Source organism: Phyllobates terribilis, unplaced genomic scaffold, assembly GCF_046119375.1.
Source record: "Phyllobates terribilis strain yellow unplaced genomic scaffold, ASM4611937v1 Scaffold_12__6_contigs__length_324123572, whole genome shotgun sequence".
Taxonomy (NCBI): Eukaryota; Metazoa; Chordata; class Amphibia; order Anura; family Dendrobatidae; genus Phyllobates; species Phyllobates terribilis.
This window is the reverse complement of record NW_027362772.1, coordinates 291,346,824-291,373,350: the sequence shown is the minus strand read 5'-3', so window position 1 is coordinate 291,373,350 and position 26,527 is coordinate 291,346,824. Positions and strand designations below refer to the sequence as shown.

At 44.7% G+C, this 26,527-nt stretch overlaps 1 protein-coding gene across 1 annotated transcript; it reads right to left on the bottom strand.

Annotated features, from left to right (window-relative positions):
- Nucleotides 1-1,037: 1,037 nt before the first annotated feature.
- LOC141171812 (nicotinamide N-methyltransferase-like) lies at nucleotides 1,038-20,089 on the bottom strand. The gene is made up of 3 exons (XM_073655445.1): nucleotides 19,945-20,089; nucleotides 1,575-1,782; nucleotides 1,038-1,461 (listed from the first exon to the last, which is right to left on the bottom strand). Exons 1-3 carry the CDS (start codon nucleotides 20,087-20,089, stop codon nucleotides 1,038-1,040), a joined length of 777 nt encoding a protein of 258 aa, XP_073511546.1.
- Between the last annotated feature and the right edge of the window lie 6,438 nt (nucleotides 20,090-26,527).

The following is a 26,527-nucleotide window of genomic DNA, read 5'->3' as shown; positions in this document are numbered from 1 at the left end:
GTGATGGGCTTCTGAAATATTTTTCATTCTTGCAGCTAAATGTAATTGTCTAAGAGGGAGGCTGCCCACCCAGGAGGCTGATCCCAGGGAGGTAGACAATAAGCCACATGTTTAGTCAGGGAGTTGTGTGGAATGTCGCTGAATGGATAGGATCTAGACTGAGGTCTTATAGCCCAGGGATGGGTGGATGGTCTATGGAGTTTTGGAGATCAGTACCGATTGGGCTGGATAAATGTGCTACAGTTGTGGGATCTGTCGAATGGATTTAAACTTTCTTAAAGGATTGTTGCAGCTGGATACCTGTGCTTCCATCGTTTTATCTGTCGTCAGGAGGATTGTGGAATGTGAATACAGACTATCCTGGCTGGAGATACGAAATCTGTGGGCCAACCAAAAGTTGGGAGACAGTGAGTATCTACTGGTACAAAGGCAGTGGAACTACCGTCCCTGAGAGAGGATCTTGTGAACTGAGATAATTGTATTTTGGCCATTTAACTGGAGCTTTTGTAAAACCTTGATGTAAGGAATATAATATTGTTACATCATTAACCTGCCTAGGTGAATATTTGGAACCCACAACCTGAGATCTTCACATATTGTTACCTTGAATAGGACTGAATTACAATACCAGGGAGATTGTTTGTGGAACATAAGTAGATTATATTTATTTCTAATCTCGGGATCAGAATTTTTGACTCGTTAATAAAGTTGTGTAAAACCCATAAAGCAGATGACTGTCCCCATTCAAAGTAAAAGACACAAACAGGTGAATGCTCTTCACTTTATTACACTACTCATGTAAAGCAAATAGAGAACAGAAGAACAAGCAGCAACTGATCCAAAAACGTTATGCTTCTTTCATCTCTCAGGTGATCAGATCAGGTCTCAGCATTATCACCCAGAACTAGTTATAGGCAAGGCCCCCATAAAAGCACTGAATATATATTTATTTTTTTTAGCCTTTTACATTTTATGTTGCTATATATTTTTATGCTTAACATATGAACTAATGATATGTTCACTTTTTAAGTTTCAACCTAGTTCTTCTTTTGAGCTGCAATGAACATAAAAGCCTTAGAATTGGTAAGGTCACTCAAAACTTCTCTCCCCTCAACCTTAATGTAATCAATCTTAAAGCCTTCATCAACTAGAGCTTTCTTAGGAAAATCCTGATCATAATTGAGAACATGAAATTTATCTTCACCGGCTTTCATGTATGTAGCCTCAGAATCTCCAATTAATATAAGGTGTCCATCAGGTCTCAGCAACTGTGTTATCTTCCTGAGATATCTCATGTACTCATCTTTGTCATGGCTGACAACATCCAGGAGCTCCACACTGATCACAGCATCTGCTGGTTGTGAGACCATCGGATCTATCAGACTTTCTTTCTCAGGATAAACTTTCACAACACGTCTAACTGTTGATCTCACTTTTTCGTCTTTGTCCTTAAACTGGTCACTAAAAAAATAATAGAAAGACAAAGAAAGTGATTGTCCCACCATCAGTATCAGGGGCAATGATGAAGTGGCATCAGGTGTTAGTTTCATGTAATATTCAGACAAATACTTTACCTCTTTCCTTCTATCTGACTGAGAAGTTTTGCGGCAAGGCTCCAATCAAATGCTCCTGGACGTGCACTCAGCCAATTCTCCAGCTCCGTGATGGATCCGTCATTTACCTTCAGGACTATGATGTCTTTAAAATAGTCAGAGGCTGAATACAGATGATAAACCTGGGAACCAAGCCTGAAGTCAATTAAGACATTCCCTTTAATATTACCTGAAATGAAAAAAATAATACATTTTTAAAGCAAAATAAAGTAATCACTGTTTTATCTGTTAGATTTACTGTATGAAGGTATTGATAAATTCTATAGTTGGATGCATTCATTGAAACACAATTCCAATAGCCAGTATCAAGAACAAACAGCATAAAAGTAACCCTAAGGTAATCACCTGAGCATTACAGAGATTTGAAGTCTTTAGATGGTTCCAGGTGTCCACATAAGGGTGTGATTCAACCGATCTAGATTCCTCAACAGCCATAAATAAAAATCATAAAAATAGACATAGCATTGTGAAAAAATTACTTATGGACCCGCAAAATTTCAGAGTTTTCTTAAAAACAAAACTAACATTGGGTTTCCCACTGCTAAAACGTTGTCACAAGAGTGGCATCTAGTCACCATCCAAACAATCTGTTTTTTAGACACCTGCAGCGCGGTATCCCTCGAAAATTCATGTTAATCCCTTATCGACATATGACGTTCCAGGTACGTCATATGCCAACTCCGTCACTTTTTTGCGGTCTCACAAGCTGAGCTCACATCTCTGCAAACAGATGATGGCTGTGATAATTAATCAGTAGAGATGAGCGCTGTTCGACTCGAACTGTTCGCCAATCTCAAATTCGAGCTGTTTTGGGCGGTGTTCGAGCCATTCGGCGAACACAAACGATTTGAAAAAAATTCGGCTGTTCGACATTATGTTCGATAACTGTTTGTGCACCAAAATCATAACTGGATTTTTTCTCAGTAATGATGAAAATTAATGTTAATACGCAGTTTGAGTGTACAGCAGGGCGGGGGGAGGGGCAGGGGATGGATCTCTGCAGGAATAATGAAGATCTCCATTTTTTTTTCTCTTTCCCGCATTTGCAGTGGGGAGGTGCAATCTGTCAGCCTATCAGCAGCGCACACACGGAGCGAAGTGCTTTTTTTCACACAAGCAAGGGCATGTGTCATTGGCAGTGTATGTCACATGTCCTTGCCCTATAAGACCCAGCCATTTTCCCCGTCGCCACCATTTTCTCACTGCTGCAGCTGCGTGTTAGACGGCACCGCTGTTGCTGTGTGCACTATACCTTGTTAATTTCAAGCCAATTTTCGCACAAATCTACAGATAGCTTGGGAGTAGGGAATAGTTGTGATTGCAGTCCTTTTAAGGACTAGGTTGAAGCATTTCCTACAACTTTTATCAGGCAGGTCTGTGCTCTTAAATAGATAGGTTGGGAGTAAAGACTAATTGTAATTGCAGTTCTTTTCAGGACTAAGTTACATCAGTTCCTATCAGTTTTTGCCAGGCAGGTCTGTGCCAGTGCTGTGCAAGTTTTTTTCACAGCATTTGGCTAAATCTAGCAAAGCTAATCCTTTTTGGCCTATTACAGAGTGTGTTAGTCAGTGGAGTAGCCTATCTGTGTTGCAAGCTACACCACCTGTGTATAGAATACCAATTTTTTTACTGCACCTAGTGAAGTAAAACCTTTTGGGCATAGCATCATTCTATTAGTCCATCTATACTGACCTCCATCAGGTTGCAAATTGAATATAATTTTTTTCTGCATCTAGCTCTGAAAAAATATTTGGGCTTCTAGCAGTGTGTGGGACTTGGTCTATTAGTCCATCTATACTGACCTCCATCAGGTTGCAAATTAAAAATAATTTTTTTCTTCATCTAGCTCTGAAAAAATATTTGCGCTTCTAGCAGTGTGTGGGACTTGTTCTATTAGTCCATCTATACTGACCTCCATCAGGTTGCAAATTGAATATCATTTTTTTCTGCATCTAGCTCTGAAAAAATATTTGGGCTTCTAGCAGTGTGTGGGACTTGGTCTATTAGTCCATCTATACTGACCTCCATCAGGTTGCAAATTAAAAATAATTTTTTTCTGCATCTAGCTCTGAAAAAATATTTGGGCTTCTAGCAGTGTGTGGGACTTGGTCTATTAGTCCATCTATACTGACCTCCATCAGGTTGCAAATTGAATATAATTTTTTTCTGCATCTAGCTCTGAAAAAATATTTGGGCTTCTAGCAGTGTGTGGGACTTGGTCTATTAGTGCATCTATACTGACCTCCGTCAGGTTGCAAACTGAATATAATTTTTTTCTGCATCTAGCTCTGAAAAATTATTTGGGCTTCTAGCAGTGTGTGGGACTTGGTCTATTAGTCCATCTATACTGACCTCCATCAGGTTGCAAATTAAAAATAATTTTTTTCTGCATCTAGCTCTGCAAAAATATTTGGGCTTCTAGCAATGTGTGGGACTTGGTCTATTAGTCCATCTATACTGACCTCCATCAGGTTGCAAATTAAAAATAATTTTTTTCTGCATCTAGCTCTGAAAAAATATTTGGGCTTCTAGCAGTGTGTGGGACTTGGTCTATTAGTCCATCTATATTGACCTCCATCAGGTTGCAAATTGAATATAATTTTTTTCTGCATCTAGCTCTGAAAAAATATTTGGGCTTCTAGCAGTGTGTGGGACTTGGACTATTAGTCTATCTATACTGACCTCCATCAGGTTGCAAATTGAATATAATTTTTTTCTGCATCTAGCTCTGAAAAAATATTTGGGCTTCTAGCAGTGTGTGGGACTTGGTCTATTAGTCCATATATACTGACCTCCATCAGGTTGCAAATTGAATATAATTTTTTCTGCATCTAGCTCTGAATCATAGAATCATAGAATCATAGAATGGTAGAGTTGGAAGGGACCTCCTGGGTCATCTGGTCCAACCCCCTGCTCAAAGCAGGATTCACTAGATCATCTCAGACAGATGTCTGTCCAGCCTCTGTTTGAAGACGTCCATTGAAGGGGAACTCACCACCTCTCGTGGCAGCCTGTTCCACTCATTAATCACCCTAACTGTCAAAAAGTTTTTTCTAATATCTAATCTGTGTCTCCTCCCATTTAGTTTCATCCCATTGCTTCTAGTCTTTCCTTGTGCAAATGAGAATAAAGATGATCCTTCTACAATGTGACAGCCCTTTACATATTTGTAGACAGCTATTAAGTCTCCTCTCAGTCTTCTTTTTTGCAAGCTAAACATTCCCAAATCCTGCAACCGTTCCTCATAGGACATGGTTTGCAGACCAGTCACCATTCTGGTCGCTCTTCTCTGAACTTGCTCCAGTTTGTCTATGTCTTTTTTAAAATGTGGTGCCCAAAACTGTACACAGTACTGTACACAGTATTCCAGATGAGGTCTGACCAAAGAGTCGTAAAGACCGATAATGACTTCACGTGATCTAGACTGTATGCTTCTGTTAATACATCCCAGAATTGTATTTGCCTTTTTTGCTGCTGCATCACACTGTTGACTCATGTTCAGTCTATGATCTATTAGTATACCTAAGTCTTTTTCACATGTACTGTTGCTTAGCTCTATTCCTCCCATTCTGTATATGCTTTTTTCATTTTTATTGCCCAGATGTAGTACTTTGCATTTTTCCCTGTTAAAAACCATTCTGTTGGTTGCTGCCCACTGCTCCAGTTTATTTAGGTCTTTTTGAATCCTCTCTCTCTCTTCTCTAGTATTAGCTATCCCTCCTAGCTTTGTGTCATCAGCAAATTTAATCAGTTTACCCTCAATTCCTTCATCTAAATCATTGATAAAGATGTTGAACAATACAGGTCCCAGGACGGAGCCCTGTGGTACCCCACTTGAGACATTCATCCAGCTGGATGTGAAGCCATTTACAACCACCCTTTGAGTCCGATCACTAAGCCAGTTATGAATCCACCTAACAGTTGCCTGGTCCATTGCATACTTGGTCATTTTTTCAATAAGGATGGTGTGAGATACTTTGTCAAATGCTTTGCTGAAGTCAAGATATACTATATCTACAGCATTTCCCTGATCCACCCAGTCAGTGATTCTGTCATAGAAGGAAATTAAGTTAGTCTGACATGACTTGTTAGTTACAAACCCATGCTGACTCTGGTTAATCACTTCATTCTTATCCATGTACTTACATACATGTTGTTTAATAATTTGTTCAAAGATCTTTCCTGGTATAGAAGTCAAACTCACCGGCCTATAGTTCCCTGGGTCCACCTTCTTCCCCTTTTTGAAGATAGGAACAACATTTGCTCTTCTCCAGTCTTCTGGGACTTCTCCTGTTCTCCAAGAATTTTCAAAGATTATGGAGAGTGGTTCTAAAATTTCTTCTACGATCTCCTTCAGTACTCTGGGGTGTAATTCAGCTGGACCTGGAGACTTGAACTCATTCATGTTAGCTAAATATTCCCTCACAATCTTTCTGTTTACAGATAACTTGGATTCCTTGGATTCCTCTGAAAAAATATTTGGCCTTCTAGCAGTGTGTGGGACTTGTTCTATTAGTCCATCTATACTGACCTCCATCAGGTTGCAAATTGAATATAATTTTTTTCTGCATCTAGCTCTGAAAAAATATTTGGGCTTCTAGCAGTGTGTGGGACTTGGTCTATTAGTCCATCTATACTGACCTCCATCAGGTTGCAAATTGAATATAATTTTTTTCTGCATCTAACCCAGCCAATAGTTTTGGCCTAATACCACAGTTTGGCCAATCAGCTCTGCTTGGTTCCCATCCATTGTTTTTTTGTGCAAACAACTCCAGAGTTGTGAATTAGTTAACCACCAAAATGAGTGGAAAAAGGCCTGCTGCTGGTGGAAAGGGGAATAGGCGTGTTGGGAAGGGGAAAAAAGGTTGTGTCCGTGGGGTAGGTGTTAAAGCAACAGTAACATCTGCAGAAGAAAGACCATCTTCCAGCCAAACTAAAATGTCTACTTCTTTTAGCGGACAATGTGATAAGATCCCTTTCTTACGGCTGAAGGTTCTGACCATAATGTAGACTCTCATTCCCAAACTGTAACTGCTGTTGGTGGAGACAATGAGGAAGACGATGATGAGACTCAAATACCTGATTGGAGCGACAACTTTAGTTTTTTGTCAGGGCAGGAACAAGTTGGCTCTGAGGACGACGGGTGTGATAACGCACAGGGTGATGATGATGAGGTTGGAGATCCCACTTACTGTCAACCCACAGTCAGCCAAGAGATGAGGTCAGCAGAGGAGGTGGAGGAGAATGCTAGTGACGATGAGGTCAGGTTGCGCCTTCCTGGACAGAGACGTAGTACTGGAAGCACGTCAACAACTGCATCCTCAAACACAACTCTGCCTCTCACCACAAGTCGTGGTGGCTCTTCAGGTCGCATGGGTGCTAAGCCTTGCATAGCCTGGGCATTTTTTCAGATCGATAAAGATGACCCAACTTGTGTTATCTGTAACATTTGTCAGCAAAAGCTAAGTAGAGGCCAAAAAATACATAGTTTGAGTACTTCATGCATGAACCGGCACATGGACATGAAGCATAAGTTGCAGTGGGAAGCTCACTGTGCTACAATGAGGCCTAGCCGGCCGGGCCAACCACCGTCTGCCACATCTTGTGCATCCACGGCCTCTTCATCCTCTGTGACTGGGGGGACAGCAGTCACACCTGTTTTGGGACTCAGACCTGCCACCTCTTTACCCACAACAGCCAGCGTGATTGGCAGGTCATCATTTTCTTTGGAGGTGGTAACACCAGCTGGTGTTGAGCGCTGTCCGACATCGATAGCACCACCTTTGGATCAAGGCAACCTAACATGTCCGCCTGCATCTTCCTCACAGACCGGCAGTTTGCCGGGGACACCCTTATCAACCCCGTCTAAGCACAATAGCCAGCCCTCGGTCCCTCAGATGTGGACAAGTAAAAGACCATTTCCTCCTAGCCATGAGAAAGCTAAGAGGTTGAATTTCAGCATCTGCAAGCTCTTGGCTACAGAAATGCTGCCTTTCCGCCTGGTGGACACAGAGGATTTTTGAGACCTTATGTCCGTCGCAGTGCCCCAGTACCAGATGCCCATTCGGTACTACTTCTCAAAGAAAGGTGTGCCTGCGCTCCACCAGCATGTCGCACACAACATCACCGCTTCTTTGAGAAACTCTGTGTGTGACAGGGTGCATTTCACCACAGACACTTGGACGAGTAGGCATGGACAGGGGCGTTACATGTCGCTGACTGGGCACTGGGTAACTATGGTGACAGCAGGACAAGGGGCTGCTGTCCAAGTCTTGCCGTCCCCACGAGTTGTGCGTCAATCCTCTTTATCTCAAAGTTCCTCCACTGCTTCTGCCTCCTCAACCTCCTCTCGGTCCTCCACCTGCACCCAAAGCCTGTCTGGTCATGCCACAAGCTTTCTAACTGCGCAAAAGGGATCCTGCACATCTCCTTACTATGCTGGCAGTAGGGCTCAACGTCATCAGGCGGTTTTTACTTAGAAATGTCTGGGAAATGTGAGTCACACAGCTGAGGAGTTGTGGTCAGCTCTGGAGAACCAATTTCATGAATGGTTGACGCCACTGGACCTGAAACCAGGGAAGGCCGTGTGCGACAATGCTGCAAACCTGGGTGCGGCCCTTCGCCGGGTCAGTGTCACACACGTGCCTTGTATGGCTCACGTGTTGAACCTGGTTGTCCAGCAATTTTTAGCCCACTATCCCGGACTAGATGGCCTTCTGCAGAGGGCACGGTCGCTGTGTGCTCACTTCCGCCGTTCGCATCCCGCAGCTCAGCGACTTACATCTCTACAGAAGTCGTTGGGCCTGCCACTTCACCGGCTAAAATGCGATGTGCCTACCGGGTGGAATTCAACTCTGGACATGTTGCAGCGACTGTGGCAGCACCGACAAGCCCTGGTGCAATACGTTCTGATGTATAGCCTAGGCCAACGAGATCCAGAGGTGGGGCAAATCACGCTGGAGGAGTGGTCTCAGATCAGGGACCTATGCACCCTTCTGCACAGTTTTGAAATGGCGACGAAGATGTTTAGTGCTGACGATGCCATTATCAGCATGACTATTCCGGTGATTTACATGCTGGAGCACATGTTAAACAGAATTCGGAGTCAGGTGGTGGCACAAGAGGAGGTGGAGGAAGTAGAGGAGGAGGAGTTGTATGCGGAAGTGCTAACATTTGCAAGGTCCAGACGGTCGGCAGCACCAAGGCGGCAGGCATGTGAGGGTGGGGGAGATGGTTTTACCAGGGCGCATGGTAGCAGCCAAACTAGTGAGGAAGGTGCAGGAGCCCAGGAAGAAGTGGAGGACGAACTGATGGAAGACTCATCAGGTGAGGGAGACCTTGATCACATTTCTGTTGTGCGAGGTTGGGGGGAGAGGACAGAGGAAGGAAGCATGATTGTTACCTCGCCACCAACACAACAGGGACTTGGAGCTCCTGGATGCGCAAGACACATGAGTGCCTTCTTGCTGCACTACCTGCAACATGACCCTTGAATTGTGAGAATTAGAAATAATCCTGACTACTGGGTTGCCACACTGTTAGATCCCCGGTACAAAAGTAAATTTGCAGAAATTATTCCTGCCATAGAAAGGGATGCACGCATGCAGGAGTATCAGTAGAGACTGTTGCAGAATCTTACATGTGCTTTTCCACAAAACACCAGTGGTGCACGTAGTGAATCTCACAGTTCCAACTTGCCAACCGTGGGACCGTCGAGTGTTCAGCACTCAAACCGTAACAGAAACACAGTATCTGCTGGTAACATCAATTTTGCGGAATCATTTCCCCACTTTTTTAGCCCATCCTTTGCAAGGCCACAGGAGACAAGAAGTCTGACACATAGTCAACGCCTAGAGACGATGGTACAGGAGTATCTCCAATTAAACATTGAAGCCATGACTGTGTCACTGGACCCTTGCTCTTTTTGGGCTTCCAATCTGGATAAATGGCCGGAGCTAGCCACTTACGCCTTGGAGATCTTGTCATGCCCCGCAGCCAGCGTTCTGTCTGAACGTGTGTTCAGCGCTGCTGGTGGTGTGCTGACAGATAAGCGCACGCGGCTCTCCACTGATAATGTAGACAGACTCACGTTTATAAAGATGAACAAATCATGGATCCGAAACGACTTTTCTACCCCTGTGTCATCCTGAGGAGAGTAAAAGCTTGATGATTGGTTAAAATCACCTCACAAACCGTTTTAAGCTTTCAAATTACTAATCATGTTTATCTGTATCTTGGCTGGAAAATAATTTGGGCTTTGTAGCAGTGTGCAGCACTGATTCTAATAGGCCATCTATACTAAGCTCCACCAGATTTAAAATTACTAATCATGTTTATCTGTATCTTGGCTGGAAAATAATTTGGGCTTTGTAGCAGTGTGCAGCACTGATTCTATTAGGCCATCTATACTAAGCTCCACCATATTTAAATTTACTAATCATGTTTATCTGTATCTTAGCTGGAAAATAATTTGGGCTTTGTAGCAGTGTGCAGTACTGATTCTATTAGGCCATCTATACTAAGCTCCACCAGATTTAAAATTACTAATCATGTTTATCTGTATCTTGGCTGGAAAATAATTTGGGCTTTGTAGCAGTGTGCAGTACTGATTCTATTAGGCCATCTATACTAAGCTCCACCAGATTTAAAATTAATAATAATTTTTAGCTGCATCTAGCCCGGAAAATAATTTTAGGGCTCCGAGATGCGCAAGACACATAAGTGCCTTCTTGCTGCACTACCTGCAACATGACCCTCAGATTGTCAGAATTCGAAGTAATCCTGACTACTGGGTTGCCACACTCTTAGATCCCCCACACTGTTCGATCAACCTTTTCATTTTAATAAAAACCAAAAAAATGGTCATTTTTGAAATTATAAGCATTAGCAGGTTATTACAAACTGAAATCAAACAGTTTTCAACTCAAAACTTTATTCTAGGTGATGTTACATTTTCACATTGGACCCCTTGTTCGAAAGGAGCTTCTGAACTCTCTCGTCCATTGAATTTGTCAGGTTTTGGATGGTTTCTGCTTCAATTGTTTTGCATGAGGACAGAATACCCTTCCAGAGCTGTTGCTTAGATGTGAACTGCCTCCAGCCATCATAGACACTCCTTTTGATGATGCTCCAGAGGTTCTGAATGGGGTAGAGGTCAGGGAAGCATGGGGGTCACACCATAAGTTTGTCCCCTTTTATGCCCATATCAGCCAGAGATGCAGATGTGTTATGTGCAGCATGAGACGGAGCATTATCATGCATAAAAATGATCTTGCTGTGGAATACACGGTTCTTCTTCTTGAACCATGGCAGGAAGTGCTGTTTGAGAAACTCCACATACATTATGGAGTTCATCTTTACCCCTTCAGGGATCCTAAAGGGGCCGACAATCTCTCTCCCCATGATTCCAGCCCAAAACATTACTCCACCTCCTCCTTGTGGGCGCTGTAGCCATGTTTGCGTGGGGTGTCCATCAACCAGCCATCCTCCACTCCATCCATCTGGACCATCGAGCGTTGCACGGCACTCATCCGTGAACAAAACAGTTTTGAAATCAGTCTTCATCAGTCTGCTCTTTTAACCTGACGTAATTGCCTGTAGGAAAGAGTCCTCAATTTGCCCTTATCAGCACGCACACGTGTGTACTGTGAATCAGCTACATACTTCTTGATTGCCAAGACACTTCATCCTGATCATCGCACATTGTTGATTGTAGTCATGCCTTGACCTAAACACTCCACAATTTGTTGCTTCTCAGCAGCCGACACATCCTTTTTCTTTCCCATTTTGGCAGAAAATGTAGGCTGCTTAATAATGTGGGACAGCCTTCTTAAGTAGTCTTGCCTTTCATTGGACACACCTGCCAAACTAATTAGCACAGGTGTCTGCAATTGCTTACAGTGATATAAAGAGCCCTGACACACATCACCATCAATGAGTTTAACTGACAAACAAAAAAATTCTTACCTTATCACTCCTAAACACTTTTTGCATAATAATTTGGAACACAGTGTACATGTGCTTTTCCACAAAACACCAGTGGTTCACGTAGTGAATCTTACAGTTCTAACTTGCCAACCGTGGTCTGTATGGAGTTGTTCAATAAAGGGCCCAAAATTAAGATAACATAGACGGGAGAGGTCTCTATGAATAGGAATTCCTAAGTATTTGATACCCTGTGAGGGCCAGGCAAAGGGAAAGTTGGACTGGATGGGATCCTGTATGGATTTGGGGAGGGAGACATCGATGGCTTCAGACTTCGCTGCATTGATTTTAAAATTTGACCATGTAACAAAGTGATCTATTTCAGCCATAACAGCAGGGATGGATATATGTGATTGAGTGATATATACTAGGACATCATCAGCAAATAGAGAGCACTTGTACTCGGTGCCTCCCACCTCAATCCACCTAATATTGGGGTTATGGCGAATTGATGAGAGCAGGTGCTCCGTCACTAGGATGTATAAGAGAGGGGACAGAGGACATCCCTGCCTTGTCCCATTGGTGATTATGAAAGGTGATGAAAATGTTCTGACGCGCCCCCTGGGCCTTGGGACACCCGGAGTCGGACCCTTTTTGGTGGATTCTGGTGGTTGTAGTCTCCGTGGCGGCGACCCGGTTCCGTGGCTCAGGGCGGTCAAACCACTGGCGGAACTATTTATGTGGTTTTGATGTTTAAATGTCCGACTACGCCACCCGTGGATTGCGGTCAGAGTGAACCCGCCGCTGCAGGGCAGACCGCTGAGGCTGGTGTTGTGGGTGCAGCAGAGCGTAGCATAACTCCCCACGGGAGGAGTATAGCATCAGGGCAGTGTATGCGGAGGATGGGGGTGATGGTGCAGGGCAGCAGCAGTAATGACACGGAGTCAGTGATGCAGTCCAGGGCCTTTACTCACAGTTCTTATTATCCAGACCACTTATGCAGGTAACGGCTGCCCACGTCGTACTGTGCTCACCAGGTGAGGGGCTCAGACAACTCCCAGATAACTTTGGAGCGCTTCACAGGACCCCCTTTGTGTGTCCTTTGTCTGGCCTTTCTTACCAACCCTTCTGTCCGGCTGCCTCGGGCCTCCTCTTGGTAAACTTGGCGCCAGTTTCCCTGACCCTATGTGGTGCCTTCCTAGCGGGTGTAGCGAGGGGCTGCGCCACATAAAATGTCACAGCCTCCGGTTTCTAGCTGAGGGTCGTTTCCCGCCTCCACTAGTTTCGGGGACCGGTCTCCCCCTTTGGCCTGACCCCTCCACGCAGGTGGATTCGGGTGTGCGGTGGCGACTCGCCCGACCACACCCCTGGGATCCCTTCGTTCCTCGTTCCTGGAGCCTTCTCCGCTCGTCTTCCTTCCTTCTCCCTCTTCCAGGCCTGGGCCTCTGTTACTAGGCCCGCCTCCGGAGCAGAGCTCATGCAGAGCCCCTGCTCCCTGTCACTTCTGCTCAGACTTCTCTGCACTGAACTAAGATGGTGCTCATCTTTTATACTCCCTTCTCAATGCACCCAGGAACTGCTTCCTCCCTGCTCCTGCACTACAGGGATCCCCTTCCTCAGTGTTCCCTCCCCCCACTCCAGCCAGGGACAGGGACTGTCGTGCCCATCTCAGGGGCATATTGGTCGCCCTGCCCCACGGCAATGTGGTGTAATGCATGCAGGTGTCTGGGTCCTGATCCACACTCCATCCTTACCTGAAAGTGAGATATCACACCTCTGGGTGAGGTGCAATACCTCTGTAGCAACCGAGCCCTCAGGGTGCTACAGTTCCATTTATCTTCAGCCTAGGTGACGTATTGCGATACAGGGCCGTGATTTTGGCTATAAAAGGGTCCCCTAGACCCCTACCCCAAGCTTTTTAAGAGAATAATATATGGCATGCCAGGAGACTCTATGGGATGCTTTCTCAGCATCCAACGAGAGTATCTAATTACAAATTTTTAACTGAATCTAGCCCAGGAAATACTTTGTGCCTAGTAGCAGTGTCTTCTAGTCAGCGGATTATCCCGGCTGTTAAGCAAGCTACACCACCTGTAGTTTGGACACTTAATTTTTTCAAAGGAAATGCTTCGGGACCACGGGATACTCAGTGAAGAGCATCAGGAGGCACCCCAAGGCATAGGGGCTGGGACTGGCGGTAGGATGCCTTGCGGTGGACAGCCGAGCTCGATCCTTATAAAAGCTTTTTAACTGCAGCAGCTTTAGTGGACGCTACTGGAGCTGGAATTACGCGGCTGCTGGCATGAGACTTGCCCTCCAATAGATCCTTGTAAAAGGATTTAAAGTGTATTCATTCAAATTAGAGAGACAATTTAAATTAAAAAGCTTAGAGCTGCCTCCACCACAGAGGGGCTCGCTCGACCCACCAGCGGACAGGCACCAGTATTGGGAGAGGGGGGCGGCCGTCAGGGTCCACCGCGGCTCTGGCACAAACCCGGCGACACGGAGGTGGCACGGGCAGGAACGGACTGACCGTGTCGGCTTCTCACTTTTTGGATTTTAGAAGGGCATGACATGCCTATATCTGTGTCTCCCCCTTCTTTTACTCCTCCACCTCTTTTCTTTTCGCATGACTATATGTACTTGTCACTTTTCCATGTGTTAGTTATGTCTTCTGAGCAGTTTGTCAGCTTTTGGACACCTTTGAAGGTGTTTTCTATGTGTTTCTATGTGTTTTTGTTTGCCGCCATTGGTTTTAACGGTGTTCGAAGGTGTTCGACAAACAGTTCGGCGAACACAAGGGTGTTCGACGAACCGAACCGAACTCGAACACTACGGGGGTGGCTCAACACTATTAATCAGCCATCATCTGACTCTAACAGCTGCAAGTGCAGAAGAGCTCCATCCTTAAATATCAGTGGCAACCTGTGAGAGTGGCATTTACATTGTGCCTTCAAGGAGGTGCGCCATTCTATGTGCCCATCAGCGCTCCGGTGACGTAGGTTGTCATGACTATACTCCTGAGAAATCCAGACTGTGGCTGGCATTCATACGAAACCATAATTTTTGCTAAATAGAGCAATACTGTGGCATTACTTTATATAGCACAAGTCATCAAATGACCTCAGGTTCAAATCCCCTAAGGGAACTTACAAATACAGTGAACAGTAAAAAAAATGTGAAAAAAACAAATGTATTTATAAGTTCATATGAGACCCTTTTTTTCCTACAAAAAATAAGAAATAAAAAAACTAAAAAATACTCATATTTGATATTTCTGCATTTGTAAAAGTCCAATCTACCAAAATATAAAATAAATTAGTCCAATCACTCAACGGTATAATGGAAAAATAATTATAATGCTAGAATTGTGTAGAAATGTAATGAAAGGCGATCAAAACATAGTATCTACTCCAAAATATTATCAATAAAAACATCAACTTGGGGCAGAAAAACAAACCCTCACACAGCTCCATAAAACAAAAATTGAAAACATTAAAGCTCTCGGGAAAATGGCATCAGTAGCAACATTTTTTTTACCAATTTCTGTATTTTTTTCCACCACTTAAATAAAACAAAAACGATGCATGTTTAGTATCTCTGTAAATGGACTGACCTAGAAAATTATATTGCCAAGTCACTTTTACCGTAAAATGAGTGATGTAAATAAAAAAAAACAATTGCGCAATAGTCATTTTTTGCTTTTTAGCCACACTTAGAAGATTTTTCATGCTGTCCAGTAAATCACATGATAAAATGGTTGGTGTCATTCAAGAGTACAACTCGACAAGCAAAAAGAAGCACTCACATGGATATGTCGACAAAACATAAAAACGTTATGGCTCTTGGCATAAGAGGAAAAAAACTATAGCGAAAATGAAAAATTGCATGATCGTTAAGTGGTTAAATTATTACTCTCACTGTAGTGGCCATGTACAGACTATTTTTATGCAACGTTTGTGAGCCTTCTCAGTTCCTCCACCTTTGATTGATGGTTGACAAAGGGGATGTGATTCATGTCAATCACAGATGGAGGGGTTGGGTTACCAACCTCACAGAAGTTGCCGATGATGGGTTGTACATGGTCTTTGGAGAACTGTAGCTCAGTAGCCTGAACTGTCGTAGAGTAGCATCAGACCAGGTGGGCCAAGTACTAACTTTTCTTTCTGACTTAGTTTTACATATTTTATATTTGAGATCTCCTGACAGAACCTGCCCTTGTATAGAATCTCACAATCAACAACCCCGATATGAGTGTCACCAAGTGGTACACCACAAATGTTGTTTCTTTTATTGTGGATTGATACAGGCTGATGAGTTATGACTGATATGTTATGTGACCAAAAAAGTTATCTTGGTCAGAGTTAATTCTTTTGCCTTGGGTTTTTCTGCATGGAGTGAACGGCAGATTGGACACGAGTTGGCCCAACCTAAGAATGGAGAAGTTGGAGTGGAACCAAATATAAACTAATATACATCAAATAATTAAAAAAAGCTGACACCAAATAAATTTCAGCCTTGATTTATATTTAGCTGATCTTTCATTATCCTCAAATTTTTCCTGAAATGGGACAAAAATATTCTCAAGACGTCATTTTCTTCATCAGATGAGCAGGAAAGTGAAGGAATAAAAATGATTCAGGCAAATCACAGAGAAGAGTAAAATGTGCCCGGTTTGTAATTAGTTGTGGTCTTTCTTCGGTAACATAAATACACCTATATAAATAAATCCTTTAGGCCAAATAAGAATCATAGATATCAAAAAATAGAGCAAATAATTTGGTGGCCAAAAATAAAACAGCAAATTCTTTATTTAGAAGCATAGAATATGCATGATTTATCCTTGACATGTTGATTTGTAATTTTTCTTACCTGTCATTTAGAGGCGATAGTTATGGGATGTTTGTACACTGCTCAAAAAAAATAAAGGGAACACTCAAATAACACATCCTAGATCTGAATGAATGAAATATTCTCATTGAATACTTTGTTCTGTACAAAGTTGAATGTGCTGACAACAAAATCACACAAAATTCACCAATAGAAATAAAATTTATTAACCAATGGAGGCCTGGATTTTGAGTCACCCCCAAAATTAAAGTGGAATAACACACTACAGTCATGGCCAAAAGTTTTGAGAATGACACCAAAATTATATTTTCACATGATCTGCTGGCTTCTGGTTTTTATTAGTGTTTGTCTGATGTTTATATCACATACAGAAATATAATTGCAATCAAATTATGAGTACCAATAGGTTATATTGACAGTTAGAATGAGTTAATGCAGCAAGTCAATATTTGCAGTGTTGCCCCTTCTTCTTCAAGACCTCTGTAATTCTCCCTGGCATGCTCTCAATCAACTTTTGGACCAAATCCTGACTGATAGCAGTCCATTCTTGCATAATCAATGCTTGCATTTTGCCAGAATTTGTTGGTTTTTGTTTGTCCACCCGTCTCTTGATGATTGACCACAAGTTCTCAATGGGATTAAGATCTGGGGAGTTTCCAGGCCATGGACCCAAAATCTCTATGTTTTGTTCCATGAGCCATTTAGTTATCACCTTTGCTTTATGGCAAGGTGCTCCATCATGCTGGAAAAGGCATTGTTGGGCGCCAAACTGCTCTTAGACGGTTGGGAGAAGTTGCTCTTGGAGGACATTCTGGTACCATTCTTTATTCATGGCTGTGTTTTTAGGCAAGACTGTGAGTGAGCCGATTCCCTTGGCTGAGAAGCAACCCCATACATGAATGGTTTCAGGATGCTTTACAGTTGGCATGAGACAAGACTGGTGGTAGCGCTCACCTCTTCTTCTCCGAATAAGCTGTTTTCCAGATGTCCCAAACAATCGAAAAGGGGATTCATCAGAGAAAATTACTTTGCCCCAGTCCTCAGCAGTCCACTCCCTGTACCTTTTGCAGAATATCAGTTGATCCCTGATGTTTTTCCTGGAGAGAAGTGGCTTCTTTGCTGCCCTCCTTGAAACCAGCCCTTGCTCAAAGAGTCTCCGCCTCACAGTGCGTGCAGAAGCACTCACACCAGCCTGCTGCCATTCCTGAGCAAGCTCGGCACCGCTGGTAGTCCGATCCCGCAGCTGAAACAGTTTTAAGATACGGTCCTGGCGCTTGCTGGTCTTTCTTGGGCGCCCTGGAGCCTTTTTGACAACAATGGAAGCTCTCTCCTTGAAGTTCTTGATGATGCGATAGATTGTTGACTGAGGTGCAATCTTTGTAGCTGTGATACTCTTCCCTGTTAGGCCATTTTTGTGCAGTGCAATGATGGCTGCACGTGTTTCTTTAGAGATAACCATGGTTAACTGAAGAGAAACAATGATACCAAGAACCAGCCTCCTTTTAAAGTGTCCAGTGATGTCATTCTTACTTAATCATGACTGATTGATCGCCAGCCCTGTCCTCATCAACACCCACACCGGTGTTAATGGATCAATCACTAAAATGATGTTAGCTGCTCCTTTTAAGGCAGGACTGCAATGATGTTGAAATGTGTTTTGGGGGTTAAAGTTAATTTTCTGGGCAAATGTTGACTTTGCAAGTACAGTAATTGCTGTTAAGCTGATCACTCTTTGACATTCAGGAGTATATGCAAATTGCCATTACAAAAAATGAAGCAGTAAACTTTGGAAAAATTACTATTTGTCTCATTCTCAATACTTTTGGCCATGACTGTACAGGCTGATCCAACTTTGATGTAATGTCCTTAAAACAAGTCAAAATGAGGCTCAGTATTGTGTGTGGCCTCCACATGCCTGTATGACCTCCCTACAACGCCTGGGCATGCTCCTGATGAGGTTGCGGATGGTCTCCTGTGGGATCTCCTCCCAGACCTGGACTAAAGCATCCGCCAACTCCTCGACAGTCTGTGGTGCAACGTGACTTTGGTGGATGGAGCGAGACATGATGTCCCAGATGTGCTCAATCGGATTCAGGTCTGGGGAACGGATGGGCCAGTCCATAGCTTCAACGCCTTCATCTTGCTGGAACTGTTGACACACTCCAGTCACATGAGGTCTGGCATTGTCCTGCATTAGGAGGAACCCAGGACCAACCGCACCAACATATGGTCTCACAAGGGGTCTGAGTATCTCATCTCGGTACCTAATGGCAGCCAGGCTACCTCTGGCGAGCACATGGAGGGCTGTGCGGCCCTCCAAAGAAATGCCACCCCACACCATTACTGACCCACTGCCAAACCGGTCATGCTGAAGGATGTTGCAGGCAGCAGATCGCTCTCCACGGCGTCTCCAGACTCTGTCATGTCTGTCACATGTGCTCAGTGTGAACCTGCTTTCATCTGTGAAGAGCACAGGGCACAAGTGGCGACTTTGCCAATCCTGGTGTTGTGTGGCAAATGGCAAGTGTCCTGCACGGTGTTGGGCTGTGAGCACAACCCCCATCTGTGGATGTTGGGCCCTCATACCACCCTCATGGAGTCGGTTTCTAACTGTTTGTGCAGACACATGCACATTTGTGTCCTGCTGGAGGTCATTTTGCAGGGCTCTGGCAGTGCTCCTCCTGTTCCTCCTTGCACAAAGGAGGAGGTAACAGTCCTGCTGCTGGGTTGTTGCCCTTCTATGGCTCCCTCCACATCTCCTGGTCTCTGCTCCATGCTCTGGACACTGTGCTGACAGACACAGCTCCCCTTCTTGCCACAGCTTGCACTGCTGTGCCATCCTGGATAATCTGCACTACCTGAGCAACTTCTGTGGGTTGTACTGTAGACACCGCCTCATGCTACTGTACCTCTAGGGGTGAGAGCAATGGCAAAATGAAAAAGTGACCGAAACAACAGCCAAAAAGGATAAGAACAGAGAAATGGTCTGTGGTCACCACCTGCAGAACCACTCTTTTATAGGGGGTATCTTGCTAATTGCCTATCATTTTTACCAGCTGTCTGTTCCATTTTCACAACAGCAGGAGAAATTGATTCACAATCAGTGTTGCTTCATAACTGGACAGGTAGATTTCACAGAAGTGTTATTGACTTGGAGTTACATTGTGTTGTTTAAGTTTTCCCTTTATATTTTTGAGCAGTGTACATTTTACTATGCATAACGAGAGATTACTGTGTACAAGCACCCCTGGATTATTATTGATGTCTGTATAAATTGATATACCCACCTTTTGTGATGTGACATTATACATAGGTATTACCTTCATACTTCATTGTCCAGGTTCACCCACCTATTGTTCCATCTGTGGTGTTTTCTTTTCTTTTACGATGTTTATAATTTTTTTACATGTTTCTGAATAAAGTATTTGCAATTTTAATTTTATCCACCCAATTCTTTGCTCTATTTTTTGGTGTCTATCTTTCTTTGGTAACCGTTACATGTGTTCTAAATTAATAAAAATTAGAATCCTACAAACCTCACTCGATTAATACGTACCCTCCGAGAAAACGTGATGGAGATTTTCAATGAGAAATCTCAAGAAATCGTTTTCAGAGACCTTTATATCTGAAAAGTAATCTTCTAGATGTTTTCTGGAATTGAAGACATCAGTAGGATAGTAGTTTAAGGTGCTAGAATCCATCGTTCTGTCTGGTATCACCGACTGGGTCATTCCAGAGACTCATGCACAGTGTTTATATACATGACTACCAGGATGTAATCTACAAATTGTATCAATTAGTATTAGGATGTCAGTATTATCACATAAATTAGTCAGTCATGGGAGCATGTATCATTATATGTGCACATAGAATTTATTATCTTTACAAAAACATATAGAGAATTTATGGTCTGTAAGTAAGCATAGACGTTGAAACTTGGAAATAAGAAAAAATAAGAACTCGTGCAATCATCCCACAAGACTTTATCTTTTTTTAAGTCAAAAGTTTGAACGCTTGATCATGCAATCCTTTCCATTGTTCTTATTGAATTGTGAACATTCTAGATTCAGACTGAAGGAAGCAAGATCAAAAAGCGACACATATGGAAACAAGGAGTAAGAAATGCATGAAGCAAACCAGAATGTGTGCTACATTTTAGATTCCTTAGAGTACCCCCCTTTTACTCTCATGACATTTTTACACCCCTTTGGCTTCTCTCAAACAGCTTAATCAGATCATCACTAGTGACGAGCGAGTACTAAAATGCTCGAATATTCGTTGTTCGAGTCAAGCAAATTGGAATGCTCGAGTGCTCGGTCCGAGTAACGAGCCCAATTAAAGTCTATGGGAAACTCAAGTATTTTTCAGGCGGCTCCCCCCGGCGGTCTGCAGAGGGCCTTAAAAAAAACGATGGGAACAGTGCTCAAATGACATGGGAACAGTATGAGGAAGACCCCTGGAAGCATCTCTGACTCCTAGGTCACTGCTGTAAACAATGTTGTCAGAGGTATTACGCCATTTTTATGGACTCACAATAAAACATACAAAAACGAAACCAAAATGGATTTTCCTGGGAAATATGTTAAGGAACATCCTTTCCAGGATAATGACTTGTATATAAGGTAAAATAAACAACCAAAACCAAAACTGCTCCTCCACACCTTGGGCTATGTTCACACATAGCGTTTTTGATGCGTTTTTGCACTTTTGCATTGCTTTCAACCAAGACAAATGCATTCACCAGGAAATGTCATTTTAACATTTTACAACCTTATGTGACCATGTGGTGTGTGACACATCATCAGACACATCCTGTTTCATTTATGAAGGAGGGATTGTGAAAGTCACAAACACTATTTTTACAGCCTTACTATTCTTAAAGGGCAAGCAGTCGGTCCTCGCTATTATTAGAGAGCCATCAGCCGGCTATGCTTTGTTGTTCCCATTATTAACGAGTGGGTCTCCTATACTGTGACTGCAAGGGTTTACAAAAATTTGGATGCTACCAAATACCCCTTTGAAGAGACATAGAGGAGGGTCTCAGTAAAAGAAATGTTCTCATTATAAAGGAGCTGGTCTCCTATAGTGGTAATGCCCATGCTGTGCCTGCAAAGGTTGCCAAAATTTGGGAAAAACCCCCACTAACAATTTAAAGACACATAGAGCTGGGTCACAGCAATGACTTGTTCCCATTAGAAAGGAGAGGGTTTGAAATACAGTTAAAGTGTATGCAGTGAATGCAACGGCTGCCAAAAATTTGGAGGAACTCCAGTGTCCCTTGCAAGAGACGTAGATATGCTGATATGGTACATATGGTGGTGATATGGTGGTGGAGGATGAGGATGCAGAGAAGGAGGAGGACAAGAGCAAATAGACAAAATCAGGAAGCGTATACCAATGTCTTGGTGTGAAGACAGAGGTGCATGGGAATAGAGTTTGACTTACCAAAAAAAAGACACTGTATATGAGTTTATGTTACGCTGATATAATTCGGTGGTGTTGCGAAATCTGGCCCAATCCAGCCCTTTTTCATTTTTACAAGAGTCAGCCTGTCAGCATTTTCAGTTGACAGGTGGATGCGCCTATCAGCAGCAGTAAAAACCCGCTCTGACAAAACGCTAGCGTCAGGGCAGGCCAGGAACTCCAATGAGTAGACAGCTAGTTCATGCCACGTATCCAGCTTGGATACCCAATAATTATAAGGCACTGTTATAAGGTATCGTTGGTACGGTCGGCAAGGCACTCCCTCAGCATCTTCCGCAACTTTTCCCTCCTTGGGAGAGTACCCCACGCATCAGGGCTTGTGCGATGGGAGGGTCTGAGAAAACTGTCCCAGAACTTTGACAGTGTTCTTCTGCCTCTACTCGATTGCATTTGTGTCTCTCTTGCCTGTACTCCTTGGTTGTCCAACAAACTGTGACCTCTGCCGCTAGCGTTTTCAGATGGAATTTTTTAAAATAATTCCTCAACAAGGGCCTTCTGGTACTGCCCCATTTTATTAGGCCTGTCCTGCACAGGAATAAGAGACAGAAAGCTCTCCTTGTAGCTTGTTTATAGAAGTGTCACCAACCAATAATGACTGTCACCCAAAATTTTGACAACGTGAGGGTCACGGGAAAGGCAGCGTAACATAAATACAGCCATGTGTGTCAGACTGCAAAGAGGCAAGACTTCCGTGTCCTCACCAAGAGTTCGACTGACCATGCTCTTCCTCCTCATCCTCCTCCTCTTCCTCCTCCTCCCTGTTCTCTGGCTATCCACGCTGAACAGATGGTATGACAGTTGTGCAGGTAGTACCGTCTATAGCACAGGAAACTAGCTCCTGTTCTTCCTCCTCTTCCTTCTCTTCCTCATTGTCATAAAATCCGCTCACCATCTTTGTGGAGTCCTCAAAGTTTTGGAGGATGGTACATATGTCTGACATCCATGTCCACTCCTGAGGTTTTATGTGTGGAGTCTGACCTGAATACCGACGGCCTTGTTGATGCTGGTAGTCAACAACTGCCCTCTTCTGCTCACAAATCCTTCCCAACATCTGCAATGTAGAATTCTAATGTGTGGGGACATCGCAGATCAGTTGGCGAGCTGGAAGCTGCAAAGGCAGAAGCACGGCAAGGGCGGCGGAAGCTGTATCTGACTTTCTAAAATGGGAACAAAGGCGGCGTACTTTGACAAGCAGATCTGGTAGGTTTTGAGAAACTGCTGAACCACGAAGTTAAGCACATGGGCCAGGCATGGTACGTGTGTGAGCTCGCCTCACCTCGGAGCCGCCACCAGGTTCCAGCCATTGTCACACACGACCGCGCCTGGCTGCAGGGTCAGCGGTGTCAGCCACAGATCTGCCTGATCTTTCAGAGCTGTCCACAACTCTTCAGCATTGTGTGGTTTGTCACCTAAGCATATTAGCTTCAGCACAGCCTGTTGCTGCTTAGCTGAGGCAGTGCTGCAGTGCTTCCAGCTTGCGACTGATGTGGTCATTTCAAACATAGAGGCTCAAGAGGAGAAGGAGGAGGTGCAGGAGCTGTAGAATGTAGGGGCAACCCTTATTGAGCCAGGGCCCGCAATCCTCGGCGTCGGGAGGACATGTTCCGTCCCAAGGTCCGACTGGCTTCCAGTATATTCCAGTGTATCGTCCCTGCCCACAAGCACTTGTCCACGTGTCTGTGGTTAGGTGGACTTTCCCAGTAACTGCGTTGTTGAGGGCACGTCTAATGTTGTGGGACACGTGCTCCTGTAATGCGGGGATGGCACACAAGGAGAAATAGTGGAGGCTGGGGACCGAGTCCAAGGGATGGCCGCTGCCATCAGGTTGCGGAAAGCTTCCATCTACACGAGCCTAAAAGGCAACATTTTGAGTACAAGCATTCGCTAAATATGTGAATTTAGTAGTGTGGCCTGTGGGGCATTGGCAGTGTATTTGTGTTTGCGTTCTAAGGACTGGGGTAGAGACAACTGAACGCTGCGCTGGGACAAGGACGTGGACCTGCTTGCTGATGGTGCTAGTTGAGAGTGTTTAACAACAGGTGCAGGGCGGGAGGCATCTTGGCATGTGCCATGGAGAGGGGATTGGCATGCACGCACAACAGCAGAACAAGCAGTGGTGTCACCCGCAGACACTGCTGCTGGACCCTGGAGTTCGGCCCACTTAGTTGGGTGCTTTGCTGCCATGTGCCTCATCATTCTGATTGTGGTCAGTCTGCTTGTGTTGCTACCCCTGCTGATGCTGGCCTGGCAGGTGGTGCAAATGTCCTTTTTGGGGTTATCTGCAGAGTCTTTAAAAAATAACCAGATTCGGGAAGACCTAACAGTTGTACTGGCAACTTCCGTCGCGTTGGCGTTACGAGGAGCGCTTTCCTGACTTGTGTCTGCGGCCACCTCACTGCTTCTTCCTCCCTGTTGTGGTGCTACGCCTCCCTCCCCCTATGTGCTGCTGACCTCGCTCTGTATGTCCCCCTACCAGTTTGTATGTCCACTACCTCGTCTTCCACTTCTGCACCCTGTTCCTCCTCCTGACTTTCTGGCAATGGTGTCTCATCAACATCATCATCCACCGCTTGCAACGGTAATTGCTCTTTCCCACCGTCACCTTCTTGCGACTGTGGCTACTCCAATATTTTGGCATCGCTACACGTGTTCTCCTCTTGACACGGTTGAAGCTGACTGGGCGAGAGGCCCGAATCTACAAATGAAAAAGTGAACTGCTCTTGTGATTGTCCAAGTGTGGGATCAGTTGTCTCCAGGCACTCGGCATGGTGGGAGGAAGGAGGATCAGAGTAAGGTATATGGGGTCCAGACTCATGGCTACTGAGACTTGACCGTGTGGAAGACAGGGTGGTGGTGTTGGTGGCAAAGTGACTGGAAGCATTATCTGCTATCCAACCAAACAACCTTTTGACACTGCTCTGAGGTCAATAGTGGTGTACTGCGGTCCCCTAGTAATTGGGGCAGGAAGGTCGAGCGACAAGATGTATGTATTTGTTGAAGCACAATTTCAGCCTGACACACGGCCACGTCCTCGGCCTCAGCCTCTGCATGCACCATCACCATCATGTTCGCTTCCCCGTCCCTTGCCACGCACCTTTCCCATTTTTAATGGAGGACAATATTTTCCACGTTCATGAGAAATGACTGATTTTGGAACTCAGTTATATGTGATACGTCTGACAGAGAACCAAAATTTTAAATAGCAGAGCTGTAATTTACTAATATTATTCCACACAGAGACCTAGTATGAATAGCTTGACCGACACACTGCAACAAAATGAAAATGGAAGAAATGGCTGATTTTGTAATACTCTTATAGATGTTATGTCTGACAGAGAACCACGGTTTTAAATAGCAGGCCTGTAATTTACTCATACTATTCTACACAGAGACCTACTGTGAATAGCTTGACCGACCCACTGCAACAGAATCGAAAAGGAGGCCAATATTTTCAACATTCAGTTTAAATTTCTGGATTTTTATCGCTGAAATATGGAACAGATCTGGCTTTATTCTGCAGTGAGAACAAGCAAATGGAGTAGAAAAATGGTGTACTCTGTATTGCTTTTTAAGCAAATAACCAGGATTAAGATAAAACAAAAATTTGCCTTGGCCCCTGATATCTGGGGCTATGTCTACAAATATCTGTAATTATTACAGCAGCAGCAGACAGGACGTTCCTTGGACCCTCTTGTGCTGTATCATACACTGCAGTCTGCCACATACACTGCCTGACTGCCTAGCACTGATTATATGTGTAACGGGTCTGGGAGGCGGAACCTCAGGGCTACTATACAAGGGAGCGGTCCTTGTAAGGGAGCGGGTGGCGACCAGGCAGGCAGTCACAGCAGGTGACCGGGACAGTCTCTGGGTGTACGGGCAGGAGGTCACGGCAAGTGATCAGGGCAGTCTCTGGAAGAACGGGCTGGAGGTCACGGCAAGTGACCGGGGCAGTCTCTGGAAGAACGGGCTGGAGGTCACGGCAAGTGACCGGGGCAGTCTCTAGGTAAAGGGTAGGTACGACCTGTGATGGCTGAACCTCCAGGTAGGCTAGCAAGGCAGATGGAGGATGTGTGCTCCCAGGTGAGCAAGCGAGAGTCTCTGGAATAGCAGGTGGTCACAGCACGTGACGGCGGAGCCTCCAGGTAGGCAAGCAGGCAGGTAGCGGAGAAGCGCTCCCAGGTGAGCGGGCAAGAGTCTGGAATAGCTGGTGGTCACAGCACGTGACAGCGGAGCCTCCGGGCAGGCAAGCAGGCAGGTAGCGGAGAAGCGCTCCCAGGTGAGCGGGCAAGAGTCTGGAATAGCTGGTGGTCACAGCACGTGACAGCGGAGCCTCCGGGCAGGCAAGCAGGCAGGTAGCGGAGAAGCGCTCCCAGGTGAGCGGGCAAGATGGTCCATAGACAGACTGACCGGAGTTGTAAGGCAGACCGTCGGACCTCAGGCAAGCAGGCAGGTAGCTGATGTGCGCTCCCAGGTGAGCGGGCAAGTTGGTCCTTAGACAGACTGACCGGAGTTGTAAGGCAGACCGTCGGACCTCAGGCAGGCAGGCAGGTAACAGGAAATCAGGCAGGATTAGGACAGCAAGCTGGCAGGAATCTGGCAGGTAACTGGCAGGTAACTGGCAACGGGACCTGAGGGCTGAAGCAGAGTAGAAC

What these genes read in the sequence shown, in the direction of transcription:
- LOC141171812 (XM_073655445.1), bottom strand. Translation starts at nt 20,089, where the DNA reads ATGGATTCTAGCACCTTAAACTACTATCCTACTGATGTCTTCAATTCC. An exon ending in CCATCACGTTTTCTCGGAGG is followed by an intron (nt 1,783 to 19,944) that starts GTACGTATTAAT and finishes TTTTCATTTCAG; the next exon opens with GTAATATTAAAGGGAATGTC. An exon ending in AGTCAGATAGAAGGAAAGAG is followed by an intron (nt 1,462 to 1,574) that starts GTAAAGTATTTG and finishes TTATTTTTTTAG; the next exon opens with TGACCAGTTTAAGGACAAAG.